The sequence below is a fragment of the Humulus lupulus genome, chromosome 3, assembly GCF_963169125.1.
Source record: "Humulus lupulus chromosome 3, drHumLupu1.1, whole genome shotgun sequence".
NCBI classification, from domain to species: domain Eukaryota; kingdom Viridiplantae; phylum Streptophyta; class Magnoliopsida; order Rosales; family Cannabaceae; genus Humulus; species Humulus lupulus.
Genome location: NC_084795.1, coordinates 230,427,461 through 230,447,282, shown reverse-complemented (window position 1 = coordinate 230,447,282; position 19,822 = coordinate 230,427,461). Strand labels below are relative to the sequence as shown.

At 39.8% G+C, this 19,822-nt stretch overlaps 1 protein-coding gene across 17 annotated transcripts; it reads right to left on the bottom strand.

Moving 5' to 3' along the window:
• Positions 1-8,053: 8,053 nt before the first annotated feature.
• LOC133823462 (protein EMSY-LIKE 1-like) lies at positions 8,054-18,514 on the bottom strand. Of its 17 annotated transcripts, none has more exons than XM_062256248.1 (12): positions 18,343-18,509; positions 17,492-17,548; positions 16,940-16,959; positions 16,643-16,805; positions 16,440-16,549; positions 16,211-16,331; positions 15,864-16,091; positions 15,504-15,572; positions 9,272-9,517; positions 9,103-9,171; positions 8,962-9,025; positions 8,054-8,520 (listed from the first exon to the last, which is right to left on the bottom strand). In XM_062256248.1, exons 2-12 carry the CDS (start codon positions 17,543-17,545, stop codon positions 8,474-8,476), a joined length of 1,191 nt encoding a protein of 396 aa, XP_062112232.1. In that variant the 5' UTR covers positions 17,546-17,548; positions 18,343-18,509; the 3' UTR covers positions 8,054-8,473. The 17 variants fall into 17 exon arrangements, with proteins under 17 accessions (XP_062112232.1, XP_062112233.1, XP_062112237.1 ...); XM_062256249.1 differs by having other exon boundaries at positions 18,349-18,509; XM_062256253.1 differs by having other exon boundaries at positions 16,643-16,842; positions 16,940-17,548; positions 18,343-18,507.
• Positions 18,515-19,822: the final 1,308 nt, after the last annotated feature.

Genomic DNA, 19,822 nt, shown 5'->3' with positions numbered 1-19,822 from the left:
ACTACTGTGCCTGGAGGGCCTAATTTGGATTATTTGTGTGATGATGTATTATAAATGAATTATGTGGTAATGTGATTAGACATGCATGATTGTGTGTATTAAATATGCATGTGGGCCCATTTCTGTGAATAGGGCGTGTTTGTAGTTTTGGCCCATTGAGGGCATAAATGTAAATATGTATGTGCTATGAGCAAGACCCCAATGTTACGGGGATATATTTTAGATGTGTGTTCCAAGACGATCCTAGGGAGCAGATTAGCATAATAGTCACAACCGGGTCAAATACGCAGCTCAGGGTGAGCCTAAGGGTATTTTGAGAACTTGGCATGTGCCTGGGGTTTATCGGGTAACGGATAGTTATTAGTAATCATTTGGGTATATTGGGATTAAATGGAAATTTATTAGGAACACTCGATGAATTAGCAACATGTGGCAAATGACGATTTTGCCCTTAGGGCTGTCAAAGGATAGGGTTATGTCTAAAGGGAATTTTGGACTTTTCACTTAGGGGGTAGACTTGGATGGCCTTAGATAATAGAACCCACCAGAATTAGAAAGAACTCTCTCTCACTCTCCCTACACAATTCTCTTCTTTCTTTTGGTGTGCATAGAAGCTAGTGGGGGTTCTTGGAGAATTGATGCAAAAGTTGAAGGTTTGGAAGCTTGGAGATTGAGGAATCAAGCTAGGATCAATTGAGGATTAATTCAGGGTCATCATTTGCAAAAGGGGTAAGTGAATTCCTATGCTTCTCTATTGAATTGTGAGTTTGATATTGATGTTCTTGAGTTTCAAACTCAAGGTTTGAATTTTGGGCTGTGATGGAGTTTTGGTTTAGTTATTAGTGAGGTTGTGTTGTCTATGGTATTTGGGAATGCTTGAGAGACTTGATATGGCTTTAGTTTATGTCTAGGGTGGATTCTTGGTGATTTGAGTTGAGGAAAACGCAGTGAAAATGGGGGAGTTTCTAGGTTTTAAGGCTCACGTCGCAACCTTATTCTTCAGGCGTCGCAGCCCGTGTGTTCGAAGAGGCTGGGAAGCCTCTGTTTTCCCAGGCGCACCGCGGCGCAAGGTGTAGCACGTCACGGCCCTTGTCCCTCAGCAGAGAGGAATTTTTCCTCTGACTTGGGCACGCCGCGGCTCTTAAAGGGCTAGGCCGTGGCTCAAATGTGAGATGTTGGCCATTTGAGTGTTTTAAGTTCGGGAACTCAAAAGTTAAAGCTCAGGAAGGATTTTCCTACCCGGTTTGATAGAATCCAAGGTCCCGGAGGCTAGTATGTTATTCCAAAGGCTTTTAATTGATTTAGATCATGATGGATATTTATTAATACGTTGTGACTTGGTCTTACCGCTCAGGCTCAGGATTAGGGTCGTGGTCGGGATCGCTTTGGGTTGTCAGCTCGAGACACCAGGTAAGAGAACTGTTTGTACACGTAGAGCTATGTGGTGTGTTGTAATGTATTTATTTTCTATAGCTATTATGTCATACATGGGATCATGACTGATTGGCAAGGGGCCGAGATCGGCGTTAAGCATGCTGAATGCAGGCTGCCAGGACGAGACCCTCATGGGTGTTGTAAACACCCGTTCGGCTAGGACCGCGAAGTCGAGAGCCACAAGGGGCCGAGATCGGCGTTAAGCATGCTGAATGCAGGCCGCTAGGACGAGACCCTCATGGGTGTTGTAAACACCCATTCGGCTAGGACCGCGAAGCTGAGAGCCACAAGGGGCCGAGATCGGCGTTAAGCATGCTGAATTCTGGCCACCAGGGAGAGACCCTCAAGGGTGTTATACACACCCATTCGGCTGGGACCGCAGACTTGGTGCCTAGTAACGCACCCCAATCGATGAAGGGTGTTGTTGTAGTATTGAGTTGTTTTTTTATTATACTGTTGTATTATTATGTTGTCGTGCTATCTTACTGTATTGGGTTATTGTATTGTCGTGTTATGGCACTGCTGTGTTATTATATTGTTGTACTAATAGGTTGTTATGTCATTGTACTTTTGAGCTGTTCTACATTGTATCGTTGTGCATTCTAATAGGATCTGGTAGCTTTTTGTTGCCCTAATTAAGTATGTTTTGTTGAGGTATATTATTATTGTATGTTGTGCTTGAAGTTCTCTTGCTGGGCCTCGGCTCACTGGTGCTCTGCGGTGCAGGTGAGAGCAAGGAATTGGGTCGAACAACCATGAGTTGGAGGGCGTGGAGCGATGTGTACATGTTTGGCCTACCTGGCCACCACGGCTGGGGTTATTTTAAGGAACTCGTGGTAAACGTTTGGTTTTGTCACTTAGGTCAATTGTATTGTACCTTCAGATTGTAAATGTATTTCAAAATAGTATTTTGGGATCCCAATGTAACATTTTTATGAATTTCAATGAAAGGCCAACTTTTTGTACTTAATGTTTATTAAATGAGTCTTTATCTTTATTCAATCACACTTTTTAACCTAAAAACTTGATTAGCGAGCTAATGGCACATTTATAAATCACATGGTAACGGCTCTAAGGAAGTAGGGCGTTACAGGTTAATTAGTTGATCCCGGCTCGCTTAGGCCGAGCTGCATTTAGTACACTTATTATCAGCCCCGACACCATTAGGTCATACTTTCATATTGCATAAAAAAAACCATACAATTACACAATACATATATTCAATTACATGGAACCTTAGTCCCAACACAACCACATGGGTGCAGTTTTTTTACCTCGAATTTCGAGCGATGGATAAAGAATGGTTCCAAGCACGATCCTCAGTCCTGAGCCTTAATGGTAAACCTAGTCACAAATAACAATGGATAACCATCAATTTCTATCTCAATTAAATGTTTTGGAAACAAATACTATCCTTCGGGACCTCTAATTCTACTAAACCAGGTAGTAGAATTCGTCCCAAGTGCTTAGGTTTGAATCCTCGAGCCTAAAAACCTTGGCTGCCCTTTATTTTCTATTTAGTGTCACAAGTTTCCCTTAAGGGTTGTGGCCCACCCCTTAGACAGAGGCCAGGGCCACCCTGCTGGACAACACGAGCTGCGAGTTGCACCCCCTTGGGTCGCGGCACACCTGGCGAAACAGAGGCATCCCAGCTATGACAGTCAAAATCCCATGATCCGCAAAGGGAAAGACCGAGTAAAAAGCTGTGCAATCCCATATCGCCTGGGGAAGGTCAAGTGTGGTGATTCTAAGACTGTGTAGGTATGGGACTACACAGTTGAAGAGGGCTTAAATGGATTGATGGGCACTACCTATGCCGACAAGATGCATCTTCTTTTCGGTGGCCCATCACTTGAGAACTCCAAAGTTAAGCGTGCTTGACCTGGAGCAATCTCATGATGGGTGACCTCCTAGGAAGTTTTCCCAGGAAGCGTGCGAGTGAGGACAAAGCATGCTGGAAAGACTTGTGTTGGTTTGTAGGGTCAATCGTCATTCCAGGAAGCAGCCATAGTGATGTGGGGCATTACAAATGGTATCAGAGCCTTGACCCAGCCAGAAGTGTGGCCGACGAGGACGTAGAACCCCTAAGGGTGGGTGATTGTGACAAATCCCGTGATCCGCAGAGGGAAAGACCGAGTAAAAAGATGTGCAATCCCACATCTCCTGGGGAAGGTCAAGTGTGGTGATTCTAAAACTGTGTAGGTATGGGACTACACAGTTGAAGATGGCTTAAATGGATTGATGGGTACTACCTATGCCAACAAGATGCATCTTCTTTTCAGTGGCCCGTCACTTGAGAACTCCAAAGTTAAGCATGCTTGACCTGGAGCAATCTTATGATGGGTGACCTCCTGGGAAGTTGTCCTAGGAAGCGTGCGAGTGAGGACAAAGCATGCTGGAAAGACTCGTGTTGGTTTGTAGGGCCAGTCGTCATTCCAGGAAGTAGTCATAGTGGCATAGGGCATTACACCAACCTCTTCAAGCACACAGGCCGCAGCGTCTGAAGAACAGGGTCACGACTCGAGGCTCCAAACCCAGAAATTCCACTTTTCTAGCGTTTTTTCTCGAGTCTAAAACTTAAAATTCAACCCCAATCAACAACCAAACTCAGAACTAAGCTTAGAATCTTATCCCTATAGCCTAAACATCACAACCAACCTGTAAACCAATTCTTACACTTATCAAACACCCAACATCATCTTGAAATCCACTATCATGCACACTCTAAACTCAAATGACAATTCAGTTGAATTCAGCCTTACAAACCTAAATCCCAGTAGATAGAACAGAATTATTACCTCAATTATAGCTTGATCCTCAGAGTTCTTTGGCTAATCCTAGCTTTGATTTTCCCCAGCTTAAACCAACCAAAATCCTTGAATTTTCCTTCTGTTTTCCTTAGCTTCAAGACACAAGAAGAGGGGGAGAGAGAGAGAGAGGACGTGGGTGAAAGGGAGAAAAAGTATTTTGTAAGGTTCCTTAGTGACTTCTGGCTCCCCCTAGCCGGGTATTAAACCCCGTTGTGACTATTTCGCTAATCCGCTCACTAGGATCGCCTCGAGCCGTGTACTGCAAATATATCCACATAACAATGTAGTCTCAACCATTTATCACATATAATCGCATTTATGCCCTAACGGGCCAAAATTACAGATATGCCCTTACAAACAATAAAAGGTCCACATGCATATCTTATACTCATAAACATGCATATAATATATTCACATCATCATATATATGCATGCCACATAGTCACGAATTTAAATCACATAACCACATACATATCCAATTATGCCCTCCTGGCACGCTAATCAAGGCTCTAAACCTTTTAGCATTTTTGGGTCGTTACAAGTTGTCTTCCAAGTCAGGGACTTCATCCTCGGGACCTAGAAGGCTACCCAGGTGTCAGCCAATGTAGGTTTGCAGCGTCAGAGGATCGTTTGACAACCTTTTTGGCGATCCGTCCACAGTGTTGTCAATTGTACGACTTGACAATCCGCACTCCCACTACGACGTCTGACATGGAGATATGTGTGCCCTAACAGTGCCAGGGGATGTTCCCCATAAAGTAGGTAACTTTATGGGGTGGGCCACGCATATCTCGCCTAGGTCGTGGTCTCTTGTTAATGTAGCCCAATGCACTAAAGTGGTATTAAAACTCCAATAATGGAGAGAATGTGTATTAATTATAGATAATTGGCATTAATGTCCCCAGCCTCTATAAATAGGGTTGAGAGTCTCATTGTAAAGGGTTTGGAATTTTTAGAGAAAGAGAACCTTGTACTCAGAGCAATATAAACGCTGCCAGAGAAAACTTCATTGGAGCATGCCCTAACAAGCTTCCAATCTCCTTCATACCAGAGACTCGTGGACTTTGGCTCTTTTATAGCCTGAACCACGTAAAAACTATTGTGTTCTTGTCTGTTCATTTCTTTAATCTCTCATCTTCAGGTTGATAGCGAAAAAGCCAGTCAACAGCTTGTTATAACCATAAATACCTATCCCTAAAATAATATATATTTCTAAATTATACTATATATAATATCATGCATGTGTGAAGCACATGCGACCACACAATAACTATGATAAAATAACGAGTTATTTTATCTTGTAGTGAATAACATATATTTTTTTTATTTTAAAAAAAAAAGAGTGAGTTTCTTCTTCTTCTTTTCTTTGGCTAAGATATAATTATAAAGAATGAGTTAAATAGCAAATTTGATCAAATTATATTGTCTCGAAGTGGAGAATATATTTTAATTTTTTTTTAATAACTATTATAAAAGAGTGAGTTGAGTTAAAAAAAATGGTCAAGTTATTTTATCTTAGAGTAAATAATTTTTTTTTTCTTTTTTACTTTAAAAAAGAATGAGTTTTTCGATTTCGATTTTTTTAAGTAAGATTTAAATAGTGAGGTAAGTTAGTACCCTTATATTTAATTAATATTATTCTAATACCTTGCATATGGTAAATTAGTTCAAAATGGCACATTTCCACTAATTTTAGTAAATATTTTTGCATTTAGTTCTTTCTTAGATTTGAACATATTTATAAAAAAAAATTATTTAAAAAAGAAATATGTATCAAAATTAGTTGGTTGGCTGGGTTATTTGTGAATTGCTGTCATTTGTAATGTTGTGGGGTACATTTGGTCATCTCTTGCAAGATTTGGGAAACTCAAAACTCATGTTGAGAGAGAAAAAATTGATTATAAGGGGTGTTTGGTTTTAGATGTGCCTACAAGGTAGAAATTCCACTTTTATGATGTTAGATATGACTATTAAGTTTGAAAAAGCCTTTGCAAAGTATAAGGAAGAAGAAGATGATAGATTCTTGAGTTACATCAATGAAAATGAAAGTGGAAGAAGATAGTTGGACTACCTACTTTTACTGATTGGGAGAGTGAGTTTCTATGCACTTTTTATGAAATCACACTAAATGTGGTACTTTGCATGTTACACCCAACATCTTTTATCACGAAATTTGTGAAAATGACTCTCAATTGTCGATTTGATTTCAAGTGAAGAATGTTTATTATTTGTTATGGCTGCTAGTATGAAAAGATAGTGTAACAAATATGAGGGGAGGGGATGTTGAAAACATCAATCTTATGTTGTTTGTTGCTGTTGTACTTGATCGTAGGTATCTTAAATATTTATTTTGAGAGTATGATATTGAAACTATTGCAAAAGTTGTACTCAAGGAGAGGCAAACCCTTCATCGTTTATATGCTTGTTATAGTGTGAATAAAAGACAATACTGGTGTGTTAGCACCATAGAATGAGACCAAGCAAGCTCAAAATAAAAAATTACTGACTTTGTATTTGCAACAACAAAAGATGAAATGCTTGAATGAGAAGATGAATGATGTTTGGGTGACGAGATGCTTGAATAAGAAGATGAATGATGTTGAATGATGTTTGGGTGGCGAGATTGTTAATTTGATAACTTCCTCATTTGATATTCTTATTTTCATACAATATTTCATTTTAAAAAAATCATGTGCTTTTCTTATTTAACAGCAGATACTGAAGGATTAACAAATGCTACTATTTGTAGAGGATGAAGATTTAATTCACTAGTATGGAGATTGAGGACTTACAAAAAGTAAAGTAGGTAAAGGTTTTTCACTGCAAATAAGCATAAATATTATTACTCCAAACTAATAGCTAGAGTTGTAAATGTGGGCCGGCCCGACCCACATTTTCGTGCCTCCGATAAATTCGGGTTGGGCCGAGCCCAGCCCATATTCAATTCGTGCCGGGCTGGGCCGGCCCATTTTTGAAAGAGTAGGCACAGCACGGCCCATTGGCCCGGCCCATATCGGGCCGGCCCACTTTTTTTTTGCTAAAAAATGTGAGGATGGAGAATTGAACCCTCCACCTCCTCTTTAACCATTAATGGACTTACCACCAAACCAAATACATTTCTTTGTTTAAATTATAATTTTAGATATTTTTATATACTTTTTAACAATATTTTACACAAAATTATATCAAAGATAATTATTATAATTTTAATACCTACTAATAAATGCTAAAAATTTAACTAACAAATCTTAAAATAAATTAATATAATTATAAAAATATAAACATAGAGAAAAATAAAACATATATTATCATTTTAATTTATTAATTATTAACATATAAAAATTTATTATGATTATTAATGTCAAAATATCGGGTTTTTTATCGTGTCGTGCTTTCGGGCTAGTTTGTTCGTGCTTTCGTGTCGTGCCGTGCCTGGCCCAAGCCCATATTTTTTCGTGCCATGTCGTGCTCGTGCCGTGCTCAAAAGTCTGGCCCGTATTTACAGCTCTACTAATAGCCATTAGATTTTCTTATAATTGATTCCCCACAAATGAGAAGTATCCAAGCTTGAACCCTCCCACACATGGTGTTACTTTTACAGCAATCCCCAGTTTCAAAATCATGAGGAATTCATTCCTCAAAATAAACTACTGCCCATTTTAATATTAGAAGATGGATCTTCAAAATAATTCTTTTATTCATAAGTACTAACTCCATAATGTAGATTGAAAATATATAATACAAATAAAAGAAAGAAATCTAAACTTCAGGAAATATAGTCCCCGAGGATGACTGATTTGCTAATTCTGTTTTTCTTTTTCTTCTTTTTCATACTTCCTAAACTTTTGGTCCAGTAAAGTGGGATCCGCAACAATTTGTCAAAATAAGCCATGACAATGCTTAAAGTAGACGCTATTGATAGAGAGATTTTTATTTTATTTTTTTGAAAAAAAGGTCCCTACTGACTCCTAAATCTTTAGCCCTCAATAGGAAAATTGGGGTTTCACCGAATTACACCAGAGATGGATATCTACAAACTTAAAAAGAACAAAATGGACATATCAATAGCAACATCATCAATTCATCAATACTTCAGTCAAATGGTGCATATAAACAATTTCTTTTCTATTCCCAGCCAATTTCCCAAAACCAACTTCAATGCTACTCTTCCTTTCCCTGATTTCAGTCTCGGGTCGAAACTACTTTTTCAACACTAGAATTTCCTTTCATCATTCTCTGTCCATCGATTGACCATATAGAAATGGATGCCCTCCATCTGTTTTAAGCAAGAAAACCATTATTATTGTCGAACAGTGAAGCAATTTTTGCTGTGTTATAATGTTTTAACAAAAATTAAGAAATTATATATGCTCGGAAGAAGCTTAAAAAGTAAGACCAGTAACGAAGAACAAGGGGAAGGGAAAAAAGGGCTTATACTATAAGACCTTAAATTCTTTTCAAATGGTAAATCTCAATCACGAGCTAACAAAATATTTCTTCAATTCATGGATTATTTCCTATTCCTGAACATTTCAGCTCAAAACAATTTACTCCACTGCAATCCAGGACGTCACTAACACAAAATTATTATGATCTCTAAACGTACTAAAATAAAAAGCTTTATTCCATGTACTTGAGTGGTATGACTTAAGGTAACAATGAAGAAAATATGACTGCAGTTAACAATAAATGGAAAAATAATCTACACATATATTACCACTTTCACCATCAGATGAATATGCAAGCTTCGCAATGGCATCAATCAATGCTTGTTCGTGTTCCTGCAACAGAAATAACATAGAAATCTGTAAATCTGTACAAAGATAAAAGCTCCAGGTATGTTGCAGATTTATCTTACTTTCAGCATTTTCTTCGCCTTTTCAAGCTCAAAAGGATCAGGATGATTTGCACTGAAAACAGTCTCCACCTGGAAAAATAAAAAATAAAAAAAAAGTAAAAGGGTGTAACTAAGTAAATAGCAAACAACATATTAACAAATTTGGCTAAGAACTATCTATCATACATACCTCCTTGACCAATGCATCAGTGTTAAGTAGTTCAATATCATCTGATACTTTTTTTGCAATCCCATTTGGTGCCGGGAGGAAATCTTTCTTTGGCTGCACCTTAATGGGTCCTCTCCCTCTTCCAGAACCTGGAACGGCACCACCACGATTCGAGGGTTTCTTGTGACCACGCCCATGGCCGTCATGGTTTCCTCCATGAGAGATAACCAGATCAGCGCCTTCCCATTGGATATCCTCTGGAGGGATCTGCAGTTACTACTAATCAATAATCTTGCCTAATAAATAAATAGGTAGGAACTGTACCTTCTACAAAGGACAACATATAAGTGTACAAGGCTGCATTGAAGTTTGCATGGCCCGCAGAAAACCCTCAATTTAAAAAATAAAAAAATTTTAAAAAAATGCTTGCCAGAATTTGTATTTATTTTTAATTTTAAACATGGCGAGCAAATGAATTTTCTTTATTATTATTATTCAACAGAGTAAAGATCACAGTAAAATAAGTTTTATATCGGTTTACTACTCAACAACCTTATCAAGAATTCTTATGATAGGCCACCATTGACCATTGTCTATGCTAGAAGACGTTAGAGTAGAGCTGAGAAGGGGTAGTTTGGGGACTGAGAAAGTAGTTATAACGGCAAGTATTATGTAAGGGGGGTGTAGGTTTATTCAGTGGGTACCTAAGTATATAAGGGGCCCAAAAAGTCAGAATGAGGTGTGGAATTTGTAAACAGTAATTGGAGAGACTAGGCTCTCGAATCCTAGAGTTTATGGAAGGAGAATCCTGACTATTTTCTGTTTCTGTTTGGCTGTGCATTTTTTTTCTGGTTTCCTGGCTTGTTGTTGCTGTGTTATTTGAAATTGACAGGTTGATTCTTACCAAATTGGTATCAGAGCATTCGATCTCATGGGGCCGAAAAAAGATCTGCAAACGGAAGTATTGGAGGAGAGAATGGAGTTGTTGCAGTCGGAAGTTAGGAAGGAATTAGATGGCTTCAGAATTGAATTTCAGCACCTTCCCAAAGAGCTGGAATCGATGAAGACAGAGGTTCTTAGGCTGCCGGCTATGGAGAAGAAGATGGATTTCTTGGTGGCTCATTTGGCTCAGCTGTTACAGGCATCGGGGAAGCCGACGGGGGGCTCTATGACCATGGAATCCGACAGGCAGCGACACACGATGGAGGAGGAGCATTCACCAAGCGGCCAGAATTTTTCCCCAGCACCTCCGATCATTGGGGAACCTTCCAGCCAGCCTCACGATCAGCAACAGCCATCATCGGAGCCGCTGTTTGCGGGCCAGACCTTCGGCCATGATTATCGGCCACCTCGAATGGAGCTTCTGCTGTTTTCCGGGGATAACCCCGACAGTTGGGTTTACAGAACAGAGAGATATTTCTTATTGATGCATTTGACGGAGCCACAAATGTTGGAGACAGCAATCATCGGACTCGATGGAGATGCCTTAACGTGGTTCCAATGGGAAAATCAGAGAAGGCTGATCACTTCTTGGGCAACGCTGAAACGGCTGATTTTACTGCGATTCCGTGCGGCACCGTTTGGGTCATTGTCTGAGGAGCTTTTGTCGATCATCCAAACGTCAACAGTCAAGGATTATCGGGTGCGTTGGGAGGTCCTTGCTTCACGTGTTCCAGATATCCCTGAGCATATTCTGGAAGGCAGCTTCATGAGAGGTCTGAAGGATGAGATAAAAGCTGCTCTGCATATTCTGCAACCCTTTGGGTTAGCCCAAATCATGGATACAGCACAGAGGGTTGAAGAAGGAAACCAGTTGCTGCATTTGGGCCTAGGGTTTCGGCCCAGTTCGACTAAATCAGCTTAGTCATTTCCAGCCCATTCGAAACAAGCCCTAAACCAGTCTGCTTACCGTGTGCCTCAGCCGCACGCGTACGGACACCCAGCCTCAAGTGCGCCGCCCTCGTCACCGCCTATACGCACGACCGTTCCCAGTTCCGTCGCCGGTCAACCACCCAAAACGCAGCAGTTCCGACAGCTTACAGAAGCCGAATACCAAGACACGTGCGCGCAGGGTATTTGCTTCAAGTGCGATAAGAAATTTTTTCACGGTCATGAGTGCGAACAGCGAGCATTACAGGTCCTTTTATTGTCAGATGAAGAGGACAATGCGAACACAGATGACTCCCCGCCACCTTCGCCAGATTCAGAGGAACTTACAGCCGGCGAAGAAACTTTGGCAACCTTGTCTCTCAATTCCTTGGTGGGCATTTCCTCCGCCCATACAATGAAGTTGGCTGGCCATATTGGACAACAACCAATAACGGTACTCATCGACAGCGGCGCGACCCATAATTTTATTTCTATGGACGTTGTATCGGCTACAGGGATACCAATTACAGCAACTACATGTTATGGGGTGTTGTTAGGCACCGGTGGGAAAGTGCGGACAGAAGGAATATGTGCACAAGTTGAGCTGGATTTGGGAGCTTTGCGGGTGGTGACGGACTTTCTTTCGCTGGAATTGGGAGGAGCTAATGTAATTTTGGGGATTAAATGGCTGGAAACGCTGGGCAATATGCAAGTGAATTGGCGTACAATGATCATGAAGTTTGAAATGGCAGGAACTTGGATAACATTACAAGGAGACCCACGTTTGTGTAAGTCGCCCATTACATTGAAAGCCATGATTTGTTCGGTAGAACGGGAAGCCCAAGGGTTTTGGGTTCACTTTGGGGCGTTAATGACAGAGGAAGAGACAGCCATTCCTGAAATTCCAGCAGCCATTAACTCTGTTTTACAGAAATTCCAACAAGTATTTCAGTCACCGTCGGGTCTCCCTCCTAGCCGAGCTAGGGAGCATGTCATCACACTTAAGCCCAGGTCGCAGCCTGTTTCGGTGAGGCCGTATCGCTATGCTCAGGTGCAAAAACATGAGATTGAACGGCTGATCTTAGAGATGCTACAAGCGGGTATTATTCGCCCAAGTACAAGTCCGTTTTCGAGCCCGGTCCTTCTAGTGAAAAAGAAAGATGGGAGTTGGCGTTTTTACGTGGATTATAGGGCGTTGAATAGGGAGACGGTGGCTGATAAATTTCCCACCCCCGTGATTGATGAGTTGTTAGACGAACTCTATGGAGCCCAAGTGTTTTCAAAGCTGGATTTAAAGTCGAGTTATCACCAAATTAGAGTGGCTGCCAAGGATGTGGAGAAGACTGCTTTTCGCACCCATGACGGACACTATGAATTTCTAGTCATGCCATTTGGGTTGACCAATGCCCCAGCCACATTGCAAGCCCTTATGAATGAGGTTTTTCGCAACTATTTACGCAAGTTTGTTCTGGTTTTTTTTTATGATATTTTGGTGTATAGCAGATCATTGGAGGAGCACATGCACCATCTCCGCTTGGTTTTGGACCGCTTATTAACTCACCAATTGTATGCCAATCACAAGAAATGTTTGTTCGCACAAGAGAGGGTGGAATATTTGGGTCATATAATTTCAGCCAAGGGTGTTTCAGCCGACCCAAGCAAGATTTCAGCAATGAAAGAGTGCCCAACCCCACAATCAGTTCGCGAACTTAGAGGATTTTTGGGTTTGACTGGCTATTACCGTAAGTTTGTGCGTGGGTATGGAGGTATTGCAAGGCCTTTGACAGACCAGCTGAGAAAAGACGCGTTTGGGTGGTCAACGGAAGCCCAAGATGCTTTTAATCAGCTTAAGGAAGCCATGAGTTCTGCCCCTGTTTTGGCGCTGCCCAATTTTGCGGAACCTTTTGTGGTGGAGGCGGATGCTTCAGGCTTGGGATTGGGGGCTGTTTAAATGCAACAAGGACAGCCAATAGCGTATTTCAGCAAGGTATTATCAGCCAGAGATAAGCTTAAATCGGTGTATGAAAGGGAATCGATGGTCATAGTGTTGGCGGTGCTTAAATGGCGCCCATATTTACTTGGAAAGAAATTTTTGGTGCGGACTGACCAAAAAAGTTTGAAATTTATGTTGGAACAACGGCTGGTGGCGTTAGAACATCAAAAGTGGCTCACAAAGTTACTTGGATATGATTTTGATATCCAATACCGACCCAGGTTAGAAAACAAGGCTGCCGACGCGTTATCACGACTCCATGGGGAGCCCATCCTCGCTGCCATTTCGGTTCCAAACCTCATTTCTATTCCGGACTTACAAGCACATGTTGCAACCGACCCAACGTTGGCTGGAGTCATAAAGGAGTTATCCATGGGCAAGCCGAGTGGGGGATTTTCTTTATTTCAAGGCTGTCTCAAGTTTAAGGGGCGGCTGGTTTTGCCATCCTCTTCACCATTTATATCATTGCTATTGCAAGAGTACCATAGCAGCAAAGTGGGGGGTCATTCGGGAGTTTTTAAGACATTTCAAAGACTAGCCGCTGACTTGTATTGGAAAGGAATGAGGAAGGATGTGCAGAAATTTGTTATGGAATGTTCGGTCTGTCAACAAAGCAAATATTTGGCTCAATCTCCTGCTGGGTTGTTGCAACCTTTGCCCATTCCGGAACAAGTTTGGGAAGATATTTCCATGGATTTCATTGAGGGGATGCCCACATCAAATGGGTTTGATTCTATATTGGTGGTAGTCGACCGTTTGAGCAAGTATGGACATTTTATTCAGTTGCGACATCCTTATTCAGCAGCATCGATAGCGGCTGTCTTTGTGCGCGAGGTGGTGAAACTTCATGGCATTCCGCAGTCCATTGTCTCCGATAGAGATAAAATCTTCTTGAGTTTATTTTGGAAAGAGTTGTTTAAACTCCAAGGGACAGCACTCAAGCAAAGCACCACTTATCACCCACAATCCGATGGCCAAACGGAAGTGGTGAATCATTGTGTGGAAACATACCTCCGCTGTTTTGTGAGCTCTAAACCCAGCCAATGGGTGAAGTGGCTACCTTGGGCTGAGTATTGGTACAATACTTCCTTTCATTCGGCAGCGGGAATGACTCCTTTTAGAGCTGTCTACCATCGGGACCCTCCACCATTGATTAGATTTGAGTATAACAGCACTAAAGTCGCGGAAGTGGAGCAGAATTTGAAGGAAAGAGATGCTGTTTTGGAACTGTTAAAACAGAATTTACAGCGGGCACAACAGAAAATGAAGCAACAAGCGGATAAGAAACGGCGGGATGTTCATTATGACGTGGGGGAGATGGTGTATGTGAAGTTGAGACCATATAGGCAGCGCACAGTAGCTAAACGCGTTAATGAGAAGTTGGCGCCTCGGTATTTTGGGCCTTTTAAAGTGTGCACGAATTGGGGCTGCTGCTTACCGCTTGGACTTACCAAGCACCGCTGCCATTCATCCCGTTTTCCACGTCTCTCTCCTTCGAAAGGCCTTGGGTCCAAACCAGCAAGCAACAGTTCTTCCAGCAGGTCTCACGACTGATTTAGAATGGATGTTGGAGCCCGAATCAGTTCTGGAAGTTCGGCCAGGTTCACAAAAGGAAGCTCCCCAGGCGTTGATTAAGTGGCGTCACTTACCAGATTTTGAAGCAACATGGGACGACTTTGGCGTGATTCAGGACCAATTTCCGACATTTCACCTTGAGGACAAGGTGAAACTCCTAGCGGGCGGTATTGATAGGCCACCATTGACCTTTGTCTATGCTAGAAGACGTTAGAGTAGAGCTGAGAAGGGGTAGTTTGGGAACTGAGAAAGTAGTTATAACGGCAAGTATTATGTAAGGGGGGTGTAGGTTTATTCAGTGGGTACCTAAGTATATAAGGGGCCCAAAAAGTCAAAATGAGGTGTGGAATTTGTAAACAGTAATTGGAGAGACTAGGCTCTCGAATCCTAGAGTTTATGGAAGGAGAATCCTGACTATTTTCTGTTTCTGTTTGGCTGTGCATTTTTTTTTCTGGTTTCCTAGCTTCTTGTTGCTGTGTTATTTGAAATTGACAGGTTGATTCTTACCATCTTATCACCACAAAATTGCCAATTATTCACGGACTAACAACAAAATTATGCCATAACATTTACAGAAACTGTCCATCCCCCAATCATCTTTATTTTGGAGACAGTTGTACGATACCGAGACAGTTTGGGAAACAGCACTTCCAGGTATCAGAAGCCAAATCATTGACCCCTAAATTGGTTTAGTTCTCCTGTTATGTTTTGAAACAAATCATATATAACACAACCAAGTTTGAAGCCATATCATCATACTTGATCTTCAAAAAACATAATTGTTTAGGAACCAAGATTTTAAAACACAAATGTTACCTCCTTAAGGTCAACCCACTCCCAAGTCTCATGTGCTGTATTTATATCATAGACCAAAGCATGCCGGCCCTGTAAATAATAAGACAGAAGAGTGGCTAAGAATTTGCCACTAAACATAGCTAATCTTTGTCAAATATGGCTATTTAGTCCAATCAACCAAGCTTTAAATTTCAAGGCACTGCAAATAGAGCCTTTTCTGTTAAATTCTCAAAGATACAAATACAAACAAGAGGGTAAAAAAGCCAAAGTGAGAAGTGGGTGCCAAGGCGAAGCTAAGGAAACATTAACAGACTATAAAACTTGTTTTACAATTTACGGTGCTTTAGAGGAAGATATTGAAACAGAATCTCATAAGCAAACCTCCACATCATTATAATCAGTTATGACAGCCTCATAGAAGCTATTGTCTTCAGGCCACCTAGTCCATACTTTCCTCCCAATAAATGAATCAAAATTAGCAGCTTCAGCAGTCTCATTTGTGGCACGGACACCAGAAGAACTGCGACTCAGGAATGACCTATTCACAACAAGTCCCGTAGAAGGGGAATGGATGGATTTCATCGAGGATAGACCGGGGAATTGGAGACCCTGCTTACGGAAAGAGATAACATCAATATGAGTCAACAATCTTTCTTAATTCTACTCTTGTGATTATAAATGAACTGATTAAAAAAAATTGACTCCAGAATTGCACTATGGATGTTTACCGTTTGGGATATTTTCTGTTTCTTGCGGGATGTCAAAATAGTAGGACTAGGTAAAACATCATAAACAGTCTGTGATGGGTTGAGTCTCACTGATTGATTTCCCCCCGACTTTCTCCACTCTCTGATGTCAAGGATCAAACGTGTTAAGTAAAACAATAGAGACAATAAATTCTGCAAATTAAACATCATCTCCTACTAATGCAATTGTATCAAGAGAGGCACTACTTACCTTATTTTACTGATGATGTCATCTGCATTAACCCTCGTAAGTAATTCCCTGTGCTCATCATCTGATACTCTCAACTCTTTCCTAAGTTCTGTTATCAAACCTTCTTTCTCCTGAAGAACAGGAATGCAATCAAGAATTTAAAGTTGACTCAGAAAATAACAAGGCACATATACATTAATGTTGAAAGAAAGACGACATAATACCCAAGTAAGGGCATCAGACTGAGCTTTGAAAGCACGTAGGACTGCACAATACGCTTCCTGCTCAAGATGATGAATTTGTGTCTCCATGTCAGCATACATCCTAGGGTATGAGACAGAACCTACAGCAGATCTTCCATTCCCCGCAACTCTATTTCTTGGAACTCTGTTTTGATGAGATGGAGGAAGATCATCATCAGTACCTGCAGTTATTTGATATCAAGAAATACTTGATCACAAGAAACAAGTGTTTCCTACAATAGCAAGGAGAAAGCACTAATCAATGAGATTCGTGCTAACCTTTTTGATACTTTCTCCCTCTTTATTTCACGTGTATGCACAGTTATTCATTTCATTATTTCATTTAAATATGATCCCTTTCAGTACGGAAGAAAGAATAATATAACAAATTCATGAATGGAAACAATGAAAAAGGAAACCGTGCAAGGAACTAAGTCTATAAACAAGAAAAAAATTATTGAGATTGGTAAATCATGTATGTAACTAAAATGAAGAAACTCTGCAGGCTACGTTACAGCTTGTAATAGCTATACATATGAAAATAAATGTGCACTGAAATGATATTAACATTATAAAACTATATGTAATATACTAATAAACTAAACTTGACATAATTTCATAAAGTGGGCAAGAATGTGTTTCGTAGGAGGGGTAAGGGATTAGGGGACAGATGGAAAGCACGGTGCTTATTTTGTGGGAAAGATATAAGGAGAAAAGGGATTGGGCAATGGATTTAAAACCTTATTTTGGATATTCCAAATCACTCTATATTTGGATAAATTCTCTTCTTCCTCTCATTCTAAGCACAACAAAGAAGATTAATCTGCTTACTCTCCCACTCTCCTTCCCTAAGTTATGTATCTCTCCTTCCTTCCCACCAAACATAGCCTACAAAAAAATTTCCCAAAGCATATTATGGTCCTGCAAAACAGTTCAACTGCAGATAATCTCTCATAACATTTATCAACATTTCAATTAGAATATTAAAAAAAATAACTATATCCTGTTAAAATTTGGTTACATGACCAACAAAGCTGGGTGGCCAGCATCACTGAATGATGATAACCTACTCGGTAATGTACGGATAACATGAACAAAGTTGTGCAATACCTGCCTCCACTCTCTATTATGCAACTGGTCTTAAATTCGAATTGCCGAATTACAAATCAATAGTTTTAATATCAGAGTTCCTAAACCACTCGCAGTTATGTTGAATAAAAGAAAACTCAATCACGTTATGGCCTACAGAAAGCTAAAATGTAAAATTTCTTGAACTCGTCTCTAGTCTTTTGCACCTTATCTAAGCAAAAGCGAAAAGTAATCAACTTTCTTTTTGCTATTGAACCAGACATCAAAAATAACCCAAGAAGAACCCCAAATTTTTAGGCAAAACCCTAAAAATTCGAGTTATCCCCCGAAACCCTAATCCATCCAAATAAAACCAAAGGAGTTAAATTCAAATTAGCAACAAAACCCTAATTCTCACCAAATAAACTCTATAGACCATTAAAACACACCACTCCATACAACATAATGAACCCAGTGACCCAAATCAAGCCCCCCCAAGAAAAAATTAAATAAATAAACTTAACCGATAAAGGACGAAGGTTCCAATTGCAGCACTGCCTGTAATAGAAAGAGAAAAGAGAATAAAGGAAAATAAGTTATGCATTCAAACTGACCAGTACCACTGCTGTCGGAGTTATGATAATCCATTTCCAATTCAAACGACAATAAAGCTTAAACGACAATACGTCCGATTGCGGATCGAGGGCTCTGAGGCGGAGGAACGAGAGTCGTTGTGGGGAGAGAAACCTCTCTATTTTTTTTTTTTTTAAAAAGTTTCTGCCTTCGTACCTCTAACGACAACTAACCAACTTTTATATATGTTTTACTTTTTTTATTATTCTATTAATAACGACGACTAGTAGCCCCTCATAATAAAAATTAAAGAAAAGGAAATCTATATTAAAATAATAACAATATAAATGTAGATCTATATAAAGTGTCTCTTTGTTTTTTTTATGTGATCTGTCCTTCTCAGTCATTATCATCCATAAGATAGCTCAAGAATTAAGAATGCTGCTAAAATAACTAAATATGTAAAAGGAAAAGTTCTCGATGGGTATTACCCACACATGGGTACTTAGATAAATGTGCAAATATGTTGACATGGCATGTAGGTGCCTTGGTAAATCAAGTTACCAACAAGTAAAGATTTTTTTTTTTTGCATAGATTCTTTTTTTTTTTTTTGCATTAATTTCGAAATTGGCTTTTTTTTTTGTCATTAGGAATGGTGATTCCAACCAATAAGAGGTAAGCTCTCTTTTCAAGTTTTGAATTAATTTAAAATTTTAAAAATTAGGATTTCATAATAAATGCACACTCATTTCTTAAACTCTCTATTCTTCTTCTTCTTCATTCAAAGTAAAAAAAATAAACATAGAAAAAATCAGAATTGCACCATGATTTCGTGAGCATGTGAAGGAGAGAAAGAATAAAAAAAAACGTGTGGGTAAAAAATAGAGGGGGAGAGAGAAAACACATGGGAGTAGAGGGGAAGGGGATGAAGAATAAAATAAGTAGATCTAAGGATTTAGAAGGAAGGGTTGGAAAGAAGAGACAAAATTTTTATGATAACTCATTGTCTCCTAATCGAATCATGTCAAAATTGCTTTTAGATTGCACTCGTCGGTATAGATCTCCTATGAAAAGTTTGGAGTCGTCATCTTCAATGTTCAAAAGTAGAACTCGACGTTGTCTTCATAGTGAGTCTTATTGTTCTTTTTGTAAAGTAATATCTTCATATCCATATATGTGTGTCTATGATTGAGATCTCATTTTATGTTTATGTTAGAACACTTGGATTATATTTTTCTAAAATATTTTTTCTATTTAAAAATTAGGAATACGAAAACCATGTATGTGTAGATGAGGTAGACCGTGATGTTCCTATCCCACCATGGAGTTTTGTCATACCTGATGAAGACGGTGATGCAATGACCATTAATATACCATCAGATGTAAACAAAGGGAACCTTCAAATTTCAGACCATGTAAAATGTGTGTGTATTATTTTTTATTATTATTATTATTTTAATTATTTTTGAAATTTTATATTAGTTTATTTTTTACAGGTTGGGGTGGCAAAAGTAAATGCT

What these genes read in the sequence shown, in the direction of transcription:
- LOC133823462 (XM_062256247.1), bottom strand. Translation starts at nt 18,332, where the DNA reads ATGCATAACTTATTTTCCTTTATTCTCTTTTCTCTTTCTATTACAGGC. An exon ending in GACATCATCAGTAAAATAAG is followed by an intron (nt 16,332 to 16,439) that starts GTAAGTAGTGCC and finishes CCTTGACATCAG; the next exon opens with AGAGTGGAGAAAGTCGGGGG. An exon ending in CTGATTATAATGATGTGGAG is followed by an intron (nt 15,573 to 15,863) that starts GTTTGCTTATGA and finishes TATTATTTACAG; the next exon opens with GGCCGGCATGCTTTGGTCTA.